General features: G+C 39.2%; 1 protein-coding gene across 1 annotated transcript; it reads right to left on the bottom strand.

Moving 5' to 3' along the window:
* Positions 1–4,234: 4,234 nt before the first annotated feature.
* On the bottom strand, positions 4,235–15,770 carry LOC137883625 (interferon alpha/beta receptor 2-like). The gene is given in 8 exon segments (XM_068725174.1): positions 4,235–4,916; positions 4,918–5,015; positions 6,590–6,711; positions 10,717–10,873; positions 13,178–13,329; positions 13,528–13,703; positions 14,734–14,866; positions 15,620–15,770. Coding segments are annotated over 8 exon segments (963 nt in total). The 5' UTR covers positions 15,660–15,770; the 3' UTR covers positions 4,235–4,831.
* Positions 15,771–15,835: the final 65 nt, after the last annotated feature.

The following is a 15,835-nucleotide window of genomic DNA, read 5'->3' as shown; positions in this document are numbered from 1 at the left end:
CTGAAACGTGTCTTGTGTGTTTGTTGTCCGGGCTGACATGGGTCCTGTAGTAGGAAGCAGGATTTGGGCTTAGTGAGGTAACTTCAGGGGTAACTGGGTTTCAGTCCTACGCCAGCGGTTCACTTCTTACCTGGGAGATCACCATGGTTACTGCTCCAGAGCAGGTGATGTTAAAGATAAGAGATCAACTCTTATAACAGCAGTGCATACTGACCAATCAGAGCTCTGATCATGGATCAAATTTCCCCTGAAACATTTAACCTATTAAATAATGTCCAGTGTTCAAAAGACACCATAATCATATTCAGGGTTAAATAATTACTTCACAATTAGAATTTCAATAAATACATAGGCAAATAATAAATGAATAATACAAACATTCTGCCTGTAGAAATGGTTCCTGTGCCTCTAAACAGAACTCCGTATGAAGACTCAATGCAGGTTGTTAAACAGGTAACAGGCTGATCCGCCGTCAGACACTTCAGAGGAAATCTCTTAAAACATGTTTCCTTGTTTCCTCTCTCCTCGCATGGTTTCCTTGCATCTCTTCATGCATCCCTGGTGGGAGGGACTAAGACACAAGTGAGGGAAACAGTACGGTGTTGAAAGTTTCATTCTTTCACATTATCCACTTGTGAGGGCTTCTGGAGTCAAAAAGTGTATTTGGGACCTTTATAGGCATAAATAACATCTTTAGGCAGAACGGTGTTGAAAGTTTCATTCTTTCATATCTTTTCTGACATGATCCACTTTTGAGTGATTCTGAGGACGTACAGAAACTTATTGGAGTTTGAAGGGAGAAATTGCATCTTCAGGCAGCACAGTGATGATCAAAATAGAAAAGCTGTGTTTAGAGGCAATTTCTTGAAGGAAATCAGATAAACCATGTTTTTATTTCACATCAAGTTTTGAGTTTTTGCCATGCAGAAATGTGTTTTGAGAGCTTAAAGGAAGAAATGGCAGCTTCAAGCTGTACAGAGATGAAAGGATCAGTTTTTCATAAAAAAACAAATAGGAAATCTGCTTTAACACATGAAACATGAAAGAAAACATGGAAGTCTCTCTAAAGTCAGTATTGAGTTTGTCCCTTCTGGGCTGCTGTAGAAACATGGAGGACTCTGTGAAGAGGACCTGCTCCCTATGTAGACAAAAACGTCTTTGTCTAAGTGAACACAAATACAGTGATTCTTAGTTTCAGGTACACTGATTAAAACATACTTATGAATATATTTTGCCAATTTATCCTCCTAAATGTCACACACTGTTCCTTTAAGAGGTGGTCAGTTCTCTGATATCAGTCTACATGATATCAGTCTATGCTGAGTCAGATATTTACTGTGAGCTACAGAGTTTTAGCAGCAGTTCTTCTGTGAACAATGAAAGTAAATGTTTAAAAGCAAAAGTTTTAAAGTTTAAAAACCTTCAACACATGTTCCAGCTGGTACCTGATCCAAAATTGGAGAGAAATTAGACTCAATATTAATGAATGCACACAGAAGGATTAACAAATGTTAATTTCCAATGCACACTAAAAAAGTTATGTATTACTGTAAATAAAATCCGTTTATAAAAAACTAAGATTCACTAATATATTTCTGATGCACAGACAATATTTCACGTTTCAAACAAATATAATAGAAATCCACAAATATATGTATTTTTAAATATATTTCACATTTTTATCAAAATATATTTTGATGTTGTAAAATGTATATGCAAACTGTCAAACCTGCATTTACAAACTGATTTTCATATATGAACTTCACTACACTTCTGTGTGGGTTTTTTGAGTCGCTAGAGTCGCTAGAATTGTTTCAAAAGGGAATTAGCTTCAGCCAATCAGATGTGTCCTCCATTTTTAAACACACGAGTACCACATGCTACCCTCAACCTCGACTGAAACCAACCAGAAGCCACACACACTCATTCAGCTAAACACAAAAACCACCTGGCAAACAAACATATGGCCAAGCTAATATTAGCCGACGTTTGTGAATGTTTGTTGTTTGTTGTTTAATGTTTGCCAGATGATGGTCTTTTCTTCAACATGTGGATGTAACCTTCAATTCAGTTGGTGTTGCTTTGTCTCGATTGTTTTGAGGATCCTTACAGACTTTTCTGCCATTATTTGATCAGTTGAAGATGGGAGAGACATCTGATTGGCTACAGCTAATTCCCTGTTGAGAAAAAAAAAATGCATTCGTGAATCTAGCGACGTCAGGGGTTGCAGTCCCGGCCTATGCTCCAGCCTCACAGGCTTGATTACCATGTCCACACATGGTTACACGAACCAAAAATGAAAAAGTTTCAATACAAATGTAACATTTAAATGTGTTTTTGATGAAGATTTCAAATCATTTGAATACATATATTAATGGCTTTCTATTAGATTTATTTGAAACAATAAATATTTGAGTAAATACCTTCTGACCCCTCAAAGCGCTGTACTACTTGTTATCAGTCACCCATTCACACACACTGATGGCAGAGGCTGACAGGAGAGGTGTCACCTGTCCATCAGGATCAACTGGGGGTAAAGTATCTCTCTCTGGAGCCAGGGATCAAACTAATAATCTGAATGGAAGACCACCCACTCTGAGCCACAGCCATGTGTGCATCACAAATGTATTTAGATAGATAGATAGATAGATAGATAGATAGATAGATAGATACTAACTTTATTGATCCCGCAAGGGGAAATTATTTTGTTACAAGCAGCAATAGGTCACAGGTAAAAAATCTTAATATTATATAAAAAGAAAAAGAAAAATACACATGTCACAATATATACAGTTATAATATAGTAAAGATGTTATATAAAAAATGCACACTATATACACAGTGAATAGAACAGAATAATATTAACTAAATAAACAGTAGTGCAGAGGTTTAATGATTTGATTTGGCCCGAGGTGATTTATTATAGAGTCTTATAGCGGTAGAGAGGAATGTTCTCCTGTACCTGTCCTTATGACAGCGGAGCTGGATCATTCTGTTGGAGAAAGTGCTCCGCTGTCCCTGCAGTAGGTGGTGGAGAGGGTGGTCCGGGTTATCCAATATGGATAATAGTTTCTTCAGTGTCCTCCTCTCCACCACCTGTTCCAGACTGTCCAGTTTGCAGCCGATGATGGAGCCGGCCTTCTTAACCAGTTTATTAAGTCTGTTGGTGTCTCCGGCTCCAATGCTGCTCCCCCAGCAGACTACAGCAAAGTGAAGTGCACTGGCCACAACAGACTGATAGAACATCTCCAACATCTTGCTGCACACGTTGAAGGATCGAAGTTTCCTCAAGAAAAAGAGTTGACTCATCCCCTTCTTGTACACAGTGTTGATGTTGGCCTTCCAGTTCAGTCTGTATTCAATGGAGACACCCAGGAACTTGTACTCCTTCACCATGTCCACGTATTTGTGCATCTTATTCTTTTCAATATGTTGATTTTGGTTACATTTGTATATGGTTGGTAACATTTTTTGTGTGCATTGAAAAATATTCTCGTGGAGTCACTTGTGTATAAATAACAAAATACATTTGTGAATAATTCTGTGTGCATTCATTAATATTACAAACACGGGATAGTGAGAGTATAAAGACTCAATGCAGGGTGCACCACGGAAACAATCTAACGTTCAGGCAACAAAACCACTTAATTAGGTTTAGGAAAAAACGTCATGGTTAGCCTTCAATTAAATACGTTAGCTAAGGTTGAGGCAACAAAACCACTTACCTAGGTTACGGTTCGTAGTTAGAAAAACATCATGGTTAAAACAATTATGTAAATTAAGTTTTAGGTAAACTAAACCATGTTTAAGGAAAAACGTCAGAAACGTAACTTCCCGATAACTCAACAACCCTGTCGACACAAACTGGAACACTGGTCTCATGGTTGAAAGTCCTGTTTGTTTGACCCAGCGACCTCCCCTCCCACCATAACTAGTCTCTCTCACTGTTTATAGCTCAGTGTCACAATCTGCAGCACCGTCCAACACTTCACAGCATAAATACGGCACGTTCTCACTGCCGCTAGCGCATATTCACATGGATGCGTTAAGATGTGTGTGTCCACCACAAAACAGGATCCTATTTGTCATTGTATCAGCGGTGCCGACAAGTCATTTTAACACATTATGTGGCGGAACGTCATGTTTTTTATATTAGCGTGTAAACATGTTCTGGTAGAAAACAAAATACATGTATGGACATGAAAATAAGTTAAATACAAGTAACACTAAACACTCTTTTTTTAAAACCATGTTCACCATGCTTTATTCACCACATGTTTTTTATATCTTGAGCTCATCAGGCTGGTGCACCAGTGTACAGAATGGCATCGCCACCATCAGTACAGCACGATAGAAAAACAACTGCTTTCTTAGTAAGTATAATAACAGAAGAAAGAGAACGGGATGGATGGCAGCATGTAAGGCTGCTGCTTCACAGTAATAAAACACATATACTTAATACTCAAACTAATGTGTTAACCATGCTGAAGTTTTATGCTTATTCCTATACGACTTATTCGCTCAGGTCAAGTCTCATGCATTAATTAAGGTTTTCCTAAAGTTTACGGTGAGTTTGTTATTCTCTGGGTTATAAAACAGACAGCAACTTTAATCTACCTCAAACTAATTTAGAAAGTCAGAAGAAGAGTCAGAGGAAATTCAAAATATTGGCATAGAAACAGAATTATTTACAATTTACAAAAACATCTCACTCTGATAGTAAACCATAAACTTTACCCTCAACGTCTGCCTTTACTCAAAACTAGTCAACCTGATCAACTCCACCTAAACGAGCTCTTCTTGTCTTTGTCCCCCCCCTAACACTTCCACTTCAAACATTGGATGTCACTGCCATTCCACAGTCTTCCTCTCCCCCTTCAGAGCAGCTCCTCGGTGGCTGAACCAGCCTGTTAGCAGTCAGCAGAGCCCTCTCCGTGTTGCTGCAGGGCTGAGACCTCATGTGAGACCACAATGGATGCACTTCCGCGATTCCGGCATCGGAGAAGGATGTACGACTGGAAATAAGAGAGACAGTCACGTTTACATGCTGCTGACAATACTGCACTTAAACCACAACAACAACAACAACAGTGAAACTTGCGCAAATGCACATCCTCGAGTGAAATTCAAGGTTGAGGTTGGTTAGTTGTACCTGGAAAATAATCTTCTTTAATATCTGGATCCAGATCCTAGCAAATAACCTGATACAGTCTACTGTTATACATTTAGCCTAAAAATAAAAAAGGGAGTAAGATATAAAGCAGTGGGTTCAAAGAGTAAAAGAAATGGTGTAGTGCAGAGGTCTTCACCAGGGGGTCCGCGACCCCTAGGGGGTCCGCAGAGGTACTGCAGGGGGTCCGCGAACTTTTTGGTTGATTAGACAATTTTATTTGTTCTTTTTCTTTCTTTCCCCAAACATGAATCTGTCCATTATTTTAATAGTTCAGTATTGTATGCAAGATAACAGGTATGTTTATGCATGGCAGTGGCACTAATAGACCATCACTCATTTTTGTTTCCACATTTATGTTTAGAATCAAAACGGCAATTTGAATAGCTTGTATGCATGATTATCATACAAGGTATGTTTCTAAATGGCAGTGGCACGGCCACCCTACTCACTGTACCTTTAAAATAAAAACATGAAGATATGAACCTGTGTATTATTTGAATAGCTTAGTATTGAATGCACAATAACAAGGTATGTTTATACATGGCACTAGGCCCAGTTTAATATAAAACACAACGATATACAATATACTGTATATAGTAGGGGGTCCCTGCTCCATCTCTCTATCAGTTTGGGGTCCTTGATCTGAAAAACGTTGAAGACCCCTGGTGTAGTGTGTTTTTACTTACTGTCAACAAATCTCATTAAGATATACACACACACACACACACACACACACACACACACACACACACACACACACACACACACACACACACACTTTAGTTGTTAGTAGATACATTCACTGGTGGCTAAGATCTTTTCATAGGATTTGTTGACAAGAAAATAGAGTCTTGAGTTTAAGACTAATATCTGCAAAACTAATGAGCGAATAATGTCAGCTTCTGCTGCACCTTGTGTTTAATGGTAATTTGAAAATGTTAGCAATTCTAAACTGAGATGGTAAACATTGATACCTGCCAAACATCAGTTAGCATTGTCATTGTTAGCATGCTAGCGTTTAGCTCAAAGCACCACCGTGCCAAAGTGCAGCCTCACCGAGCCGCTGCATGATCAGTGACTTAAACGATTGATTATTCAAATTGTCAGTTATTAATATTCTGTTGATTGACAAACTGATTCATCTAATAATCACTTAACGCTTGAAACTGACAGTTTTACCAAAATGTCATGTTTTTCAAAAACCTTGTGAAACAGCTTCCTTGGCTTGATGATAATGGATTTGTATATAATAAATAAACTCATTATAAAAAAATAGGATCTTAATTAGCTCAGTTAAAGCAGAAACCAACTAATCAAATGTATTGATCAAAGTGATTATCAGAGGGAGACGCTTTGTGCACATCAAGTGTATTGAAGGCGAAGATGAACGGCAGCACACATGTTTGGATGTGTTACCAGAGTTCTCTGTAGAGGTTGTCTTAGTAATTTATAGCTCTTCTGACCGCCGTAGGCAACCAGTCCAACGAGGAGAAACCCCAGTGCACAGAACGCACCCAGCAGGCTGAAGACCATATACACTGTGAGACAGGAGGACAGCAGCATATATCAGGTTAAAAAGCATTGGCTGTTTGAAACGTACACTTCTAATGTTAGAAATACAATTACTAGAGGAAAGATTAGAAATTCAATTAGCCTTCAATTTGCTAGGCTATTTAACAAATGAAGCACTTTAATTTGAGAATCCTGTACCCGGAAAATAGCCTAGACTGGTATAAGGGGTAAGAGACCTAAAATAAAGCTGTATCCACATAGAGGTAAAAACTGATGAAGCTTTAAACAAGTTCAAGGTTTATGTAGAAGAGGTAAATGCTGCATATGAGACATTTCTACACTTATTATTGTATGCAACACACTGTCCACTAATAGTGTGAACATAAAGGCCGTTATCATCAAAAGCCTTGCATAACAAAATGCATGCAGAAAGAAAAATATACTTTACACAGACTTCATCACATTTAGAACAAATATTTATGAAAGGTTGATCAAAATAAGTTGACAGTTACAATGAGACAAGCCAAAGAAAGATGTTTATCATAAAATGATAATAAAATAAAATAAAAATGATATCAAAGGCACTTAAAAGGCTCCTAAAATAATCCTGTATCCACAGTAGCGGTTGGAATCATAGAGGCCCCACGATACAATATACCCATGATACTTAATTAACGATATCAAACATTGCAATATATTGCGATTTATTACCTTTTTTCAACTGCAAATTGTGCAGTTTGTCAACATCTGATTTAGCTTTTAAGATTCATTTCGGTTCATCTCACGTCACTCATTTATATTGCAGCAAAAATGTTTTTGTCGGTTAACCTCTGAGCAACACTGTCATTAGAACTTGTCATTACTTTAGCATCATGCACTTCAAAAACTGAACTTTTATTGTTATCGTCCATAATCCTGCCGACCGTACCAGAGGAAACTCAGCTCCCTCTAGTGGACTGAAAAAGAGACGTCACAATATGACATTTTCATATCTCAATTATTGATAAAAAATGTCTGGTTTCACTGTATTCAAGATTATTAACCAGAATACTTCTAATAAGCCAGTGAACCAAAATGTTTATTGTCATCATCATCATCATCATCATCATCATCATCATCAACTATCTCCTTTACTTTGTTTAAATCATCTATAGTGGTCATTTGGATACAAACAAATGAGTAGGAAATAAAATAAAAGATTGTATTTTTATTGATAAAACTCTTGGTATTAGTAATATTACTTTTGTACAATACGCTGCTGGGAGCTATTGTTAGGAAGTTAAACAGTTCATAATTCATCTCTAATATCTATTTTGTGTTGCCATGAAAACATCTCCTTCCAACTACTGCATTTATTTAGTTTCTCACCAAAAACTACTTTGAACACAATAAAAATACAATATTTTATTTACCCTCATCCAATAAAAATGTTTACTGAATGGAGCTTGAAGTCACCACAATGTAAATGAAAGGAACCTCCATGGCAGATGTTTTACTGAATATTGGCCGACAACGATCGACAGTAACACTTTTGTTTTTCACTCTGATGGTTGAACCGTGTATCTGATGACTCCCTGAGCATTTCCTGTATCCAAACCTGCGGCTGATTTAAGTCACTTTTTGGCGAGTTTAAGGTTGGAGTGTTAGCGGAAATAGTTAAAGCAACGCTTCAGAGACAGGACTCTCTCACACACACAGAACAAACCGGCAACCTCAAGAGGAGACCTCACACACACAAACAACGTGTCTCACTGCCAGGGGGACACCACAGATATCGTAGCCCCTTCAATTCTTATGGTTATGAAACTGTGACATATATAACCACAGTTATGGCCAAATTGGGTAAATTCCGACATCCCTCATTGCAATATTGATAGTCTATATAATAAGAGTTCAATACTCAAGTACAAGTACAGTCCATTTAGTCAGTGATTGTATATTGATACAATATTGACGTGCAAAATATCGCGACACTGTGCATAGATTTTCCCCATGCCTAATCCACAGGCCTGCCCAGTCATTTCATTACTGACAATAATACGGTATTAAAAAGACAAGAATGAGGTGGGAAATTAATAAAAATACTGTGGCCAAATCTAGCAATTCCATAAAAAACAACAACATAGAAGTTAACATATGGGGGCTGCAATGGGAAAGTAATGTTTAGAATTTAAATCAAATCCTTTGTAGTAAAATCCAAAAATAAAACATTGAAGCTGAGATCGAGATAAAGATTATTGACTGTATAACCAACCACTAAACTATACTTTCAATCTCATTTCAATTTGTCACATAGTGACCCCTTGGCATCACTATCTAACGCACTGGATAGCCCAGTGTGCTGAGGTTAAGGCAACAAAACCACTTAGTTAGGTTTAGCAAAAACATCATGGTCGGGCTTAAAATAACTAACGAAACTTCAAAATCACACCAGTCTCAAACACCTGTCTCCAGGTTGAAAGTCCTGTTTGTTTGTAGAAAGTGTTTGAGTGTGGAGTCCCTTAAGGCTTTGGTCTTTTTGGTTCTAAACTTTTTATTTTGGAATCAATGACATGTGAAACATCAAATATTTAGCAGTTTGTGTTGTTTGCAGATTGCAGATTTTTTGTTGGTTCAGATTTTGGGGTCATAGACAATAGACAAACTGACATGGAAATCTCATATTGCCCATTTAAAAACCAAGGCGTCTCAGAATATCTCTGTTTTGAACAAAGTAGTGCTGGGCAGTGATTAACAATTTTAACTGCGATTAATCGCATTGTTGTAAAATACTGCTATATGAACAAAAGTGCAATAACATTTGGTTTGCAAACACTTTAAACAAATAAGGTGTTTTTTAACAGCAGTATTCCCTTTAGTTAAATACAGTTATGATTCTGATGATAGATATTCAGCCGGTGATCACAACTTTATTTTCATGTGTGTAATAGATGCAATTTGAAATATACACCTTGAAAACTGCAAACCTATCTACGTCATGTTTGTTAAATTCTCAGTAGCGATAACTAAATGATATGCTTATTATACATATTCCAAACAAAAACACTTTAAAAACTTTTTTGCTTTTTTTGGTCAGACACATATTCAATGCTGATTACAGTGTAATATGTGTGGTATTTGTTATAAATGTATGTTGGTACATATAGGGTGATAAAATGCTGTACATGGAGGGACTTAGGACCCAGGGGAATGTAGGTGAAGGAAACCGGAAGAGACGCCACACAAACAGCTGTTCACAGCTTGCTGCCGGTGTTACGGTTTAACCAATGCGTCTGTTGTCGTCATAGTTACGGCAGCTGTTGCAAATTGACGCGTCCGGCTGAAGGTCGCCAGTTAACAGGGTCCCTGGTTAAACCGTAACACCGGTTCTTGTGTTAAAAATGTCCGCTTAATAATATTTTTTAAAAAACTGCGATAATAACGCGTTATATTGCCCAGCACTAGAACAAAGTAAAGTAAATGTTAGACTACAAGGGAATAGGAATTAAGCAGAGAGACTCTGTGGCCTTCTATGCAAGAGAAACAGCAGCACACCTTCATTGATCATTGATAATAAATCATTTCTCCTGTTGCATTTAGTGTTTATTTGCACTTTTCCCACCTTGTATTGTAACTTGTTGTGTTTTGTGAAATGTTGTTGTGTTTTGACCTTTAGGGCCACCGTAGAAGTGTCTTGTTGAAACTGCATACTCAGGTATGAAACAATTCAAAAGTAAAACATGCCATTACAACTTCAAAATATGTTGTTAAAACGTGAACATGTTCTCATTACAACAACAGTTTGTGCAAATTGATGTTGTTGTTGTGGTATTGATAGGCTGCATTCTTATTAACAGGTTATTAAACTGCTATCGCACTTTGGTATTCAAAGGTCTTGACTTGAAGAAAGCATGTGGACAGATTATGAACAGAGAAGTGTGCGTCTCATCCCCCAAATGAACAGATTCAAATAGCACAAAACATGAGGGAAGATTGCACACGCTTGGATTACTGTCTTATTCATTGTGAGTATTAGAATAAACAACACGTACGTGAGCCTCTGGACTGAGGAGGGCTGGTGAAGGCACAGCAGCTGGAGACCAGGTTGGAGTTGAAGAGTGATTTCACAGAGACAGTCACACAGTACTCCACACCTGGCTCCAGGTAAGAGATGACGTTCTCCTCTTTGTAAGGCAGACTCAGACTGAACTGCAACACAACAAATGAAAATTGAATCGCTTTGAAGTTGACATAAACTATGGTATGGTCTTGAACTTTTACAATCTACTGTACACTTCCTCTTATTAAACTTCATCATTTGTCACTGATCGTTAATATGTCAATCCTTTTGTACAACTAGCAATACATTTGGGACGGTTTTAAGGTCAAACCGAAGCTTATTATGTTGAAACTGTGTCAAAATATATAATGTTGAATAAAAGGATTCTTAACCCAAACGGTCATATAAGAATGACACTGGGTCAAAACAACTCATTCTCCAATGGTTGAATACCAATGAGTACTGAGAAACCTTATTCCAGTATTGCCGTGGCGCTATTTTGACCCAAACTGTGCCAATTTGACCGAGTGATGATGAAATAATTGAACAATTGAATTACATTACATTACATTACAGTCATTTAGCAGACGCTTTTATCCAAAGCGACTTACAATAAGTGCATTCAACATTGGTAATCAAAAGAACTACTAGTCACCAGAAGTCATAAGTACATTTCCAATTAATGTGTATATAGTCCAGAAGAGGGCGGAGCCTGTGTGAGTTACAACGATCTGTTTCTTGTAATTCAATAGAAATGGTTGCAGTTAATGTAGTAAAGGGGATGCACGTTACTTCCTGTTTCGAGTACTCTATTTTACCCAAGAAAGAGCTGCCACACACCAGGTGTTAAGACAGGAAATACAGAGCAGCTCACAGATGTGTAAAAAGCGGTAGTACGTAATCTGTTATTCTATCTCCACTAATTTGAGATTTTAGTAACATTGCATGCTTGTTTTAAGAAATGAAAGGCTACTCGTGTCACATTTGTATACTGTAACTGAAATGGGGCCTGAGAAGATTGACTTTACGGTGAATTCCTTTGGTTTCTTCTCATCAGACTGAGCTTTTTCTTCAAACAGACAAATGTGAGCCGTTGAGAGGAAAACGTGGGTAAAACCCACATAGTTCAGAACATCAGCCGTCTGAGGCGACCTGAAGCCTCTAGAAGTCACGTGTTGGGCCTACACATGTGTTTCCCTCAATATTTGGATGGGCCTTTCATGAGTCTGTCAAAGAGGTGAAGAAGAACTGCCTTGTGGGTTTGCGGTTTGGATTTCTCTGCATTTCACGCTGCGCTGACTTTCATATCAGTTTCTTCAGTTTTGTTTCAGGAACCTGAAACAAAACGCTCGAACATAAACATGCAGAGCTACTGGAACGCACTGGTATCTTATGATGCAACTCTGCTGTGCTTTATATTTGTCCTAATTATTAGAGATTATGACAAAATGTGAGATGTGAAAATGTGATGGAAACACATTTTACACATACAGCACCTACATCTTTATTAGACTTCACAAAAATACACTCAGTATCTGTAACTTCTACAAGTTGCGTTCTGATTACTGCTTTTGTTTGGGCCACCGACCAAAAACAAGATTGGCCCTGATTAAACCAGTGCGGATTCTTTTGTAACCCTAAGTCCAAACCAGCAATTAACAACCTGCACTGTTTTTAAAAGCATGGCTGCTTTAAGAGAGGCTGGAGGGCCTATAGGGGCCCTGCTTTGTTCACACTATGAGCGACAAAAGCCACAAAATGGCAAAAGCGCAGCCAGCAACAGTATCACTGAGTTGCCGTTGACGTAATTATCACGTAAAATAGCAGTAGGAACTGGTTAGGGGCGACTGTGGCTCAGTGTTAGAGCGGCTCGTCCTTCAATCAGAAGATCGGCATTACTTTGGTGGTATTGTGGTATATTTTTAGTGTTGTGTTAGAGAGTTCATGGAAATCAGAGGATGGGCTTTTTATTACTCTCATTGCTTCTGGCTCTGTCACCTGCATGCAAGGTCAAAGTTCAAATAATTTGACCCGTGAGCTCATCGCTCCGTGGCAATTTCGGGTAGTCTGGAAGGTGTGGCTGCGGGCCTGCTGGGACTACAGACTGAAGAGGGTCTAGCATGGTGTCGGCCGACGGAGCCAGGAAAACAACACACTGCAGAAGTGTCTTGTTGACGATTTCGGGACCACACTTCCCCCACGACCCCCTAGATACCCGGTGAGATAGCCAGGCGTGTTCCCCAGAAAGGTTACTGCTCAAAGTCCACGCTGTCAGGATCAGACAGGAGGCTAGCAGGATTAGGGTCTACAGGAAGCTAACCCACTGAGGAGCTAGCTGGAGGCTAGCTGGCGAGCTGAAGGAGAGCTGTCGAACAGTCCAAAACTGTTGACCTCTTGTACAATTGTTTAAAAAAAAAAATATTGATGACTGCAACTTTAAGCCCGACACGTACCTGTGCACCATCCCTGGACCTCCGCACATGGAGGTCGACTGTTCTGTACAAGTGTTTAAGCTGCTGGAGCCCCTTTGTCCTAGGAAGTCTGATCTGCAGGAGCAAACAGTTCCCACAGCCAGACGCCGACACATCAGGAGGTCCCAACACAGCTACGGGGAGAAATGAACAATTTCAAAAGTTATGAAATACAAGTACACTGCAATATTCCATGTTTATATGGACCAATTATATGTTTGCCATTGAAGAGTGCCATTGTCTACCTTGAACTCAGAACAACTGTGGATATTTGGTTTGGAGAAGTGTGTGTAGCTTTTTTGAAATCTTAAATATATAGGCGTGTGTCTCACTGTCAGACAGAGGACTGAACTGCTCAGACACAGTCCAGTCGGATGTCTGGGTGGAAGTGAAGGCTTGGACGCGGGCCCAGTATCGATTCAACGGGTCCTTAAACGCTCGGGTTAGGTTACACGTCTGTCCGGCCATCAGCTCCAAACAGGCAGCCACTGGTCTCCACGTGTTCTTCCTCCAAAGTGAACGGAAATCCAGAGGGAGAGAGAAAAGCAGTGACGATAATCCAAGACAAGATCGAGAATAATGTGTCATCCCATAAAACGAGGGTGAAGGTGAAATGATGCAGCGAGGAAAACGTGACTGACAACATGTTGCACATACAGGTAACATTCACGGCTGTGAGAGATACAACAAACTGGGCTTTAACAAGGAACTCACACTTGTTAGGATATAACCTCCAAGTACACAGCTACTCAAAAACTGTGCTTGCTCACGGGGTTTGACAAGTGCCTCAGAAGCAACAATGAAACGTACGACTTACTGTGCAGAGCGGGCATGAGGTGAGCATCGTTATCATGGAATAATATCAGACTATGATAAATGGGAGAAGCTATTGCCATCCAAGGATGTCAGCCTGTTGTTCGGACCACCTATTGATCCAGAAATGGTTCAGACATTATTCCTGTCAGGATGAATTGGAATATCTATGGAGATCCCTCGATGTTCATTTCAAGTCGAATGTACTGCTTACAAAGTTCTGGTTTAAATTCTTAAAAAAAAAATCCTTATCATAAATAATTGTTGTTTATGTAAGGGAAACTCTGCTATGTGTATCTGCGTCAGTCTAAATGACGAGAAGACAAACCGGCATTTCCTGTGCGAGTTGTTTTTGTGAACAACTTAAGGCAGTATTATATATTAATATTACAGTATTAGCACTAACTAAATCATTGTATATAACGTTAATCTTTCAACCTCGACAAAGCACTGATCTCTAACACCAAGAGGTTTGAGTTTGGAAAACAGCTGGACAGGTCGTGGGTTTGTTGTCCATGCTAATAACAATCATCTATTACACATCTTAGAAAATGACAAAGCACAACGAGCAAAGCTTTGGGAGGCAGACGGTTCAAAGTGCCTGGAAGCAGAAACCATTGTGAAAATGAAGAGATACGTTTGTCTCAGCAGAGTCATAAATGGTGGACCTAATTCTGCCTCCGTGTCTCGTCTATCCAAGCTTTCTGAGCCCGTCGACTGAATACCTGAGGTGAAGGATCTGAACAGTGAAATGGGTGTCGGAGGGGGTTTGGGGGCCGGGCAGGAAGCTGAGCGTGTGCTCCATGTTGAAGGAGGAGATGGCGACGTTGGAAGGTGCGGGGAGGGAAACGCACACCACTGCACAGGAGGACAGGACAACAACACAGGGTTTAGAATCTCAATGACATCGTTTGGTGTTTCTTATCATTTAGGCAAGGCAAGTTTATTTGTATAGCACATTTCAACAACAAGGCAATTCAAAGTGCTTCACATAAAACCATTAAAAGCATCAAAACATAATGCAAAAGAGAAGGAGATTTAAAAACAATTAAGAACATTCATTGAAACATTCAAAACAGTCATTAAAACACTAAAAAGCTAAAAACAGAATAATAGTTGCAGTGCAGTTTAAGAAATAAAATACAGTAGTAGTAAAATGCAGAAGTTGATTAATATCCTTGAATGTGGTTCAATTAAAGGCAGCAGCAAACAGAAAAGTCTTCAGTCTGGATTTAAAGGAGCCGAGGGTCTCAGCAGACCTGCAGAGACCCTCAGCCTTAGAACTCTGGATCACTAAACACGGCTAAGTCTACAGTCTGCACACGTTACACAAAGATGTCCTGGACATAGCTCTGCATCTCACTGAGCTCATTGGGAGCTGCTACAAAGTTGAACAGAATAACAATGCATTTACTGCTCCTGACAACAGTCATATATACATCTACACACAGCGTGGACGCAAACAATTAAACACACACAAGCACAATGTCCCTTCACAGCAGTACTAGAGCTCAGGAGAACACAAACAGTCCAGAAGTACATATGCATTCATATCACACATTCACCATCTCAACCCCTACTTCCTCCACACATTCACTCAGAAGGCTTTACCAAGGTGTAAATGCAGAAGAAGAAGCCTCCACAATCGCATCGTCTCTCCATGGACTTTTTTATGGCTCTTAGTAAAATGTCACGCACAAGATGAGGCTGGTTTTTTGGGGTTGGAGCACACAACAAGTAGAGAGTGATGTGAGGGGGTTGGTAAATCAACACTGTTACCATGTGCAGAGCTGAGTTTCTGTTTCCCTAGAAGTCCCTCCCTGCGTT

This window comes from Cebidichthys violaceus, unplaced genomic scaffold, assembly GCF_023349555.1.
Source record: "Cebidichthys violaceus isolate CVI_PGR_0920_01 unplaced genomic scaffold, fCebVio1.0.p SCAF_34, whole genome shotgun sequence".
Lineage (NCBI taxonomy): Eukaryota > Metazoa > Chordata > Actinopteri > Perciformes > Stichaeidae > Cebidichthys > Cebidichthys violaceus.
This window is presented reverse-complemented; position numbering and strand designations above follow the sequence as displayed.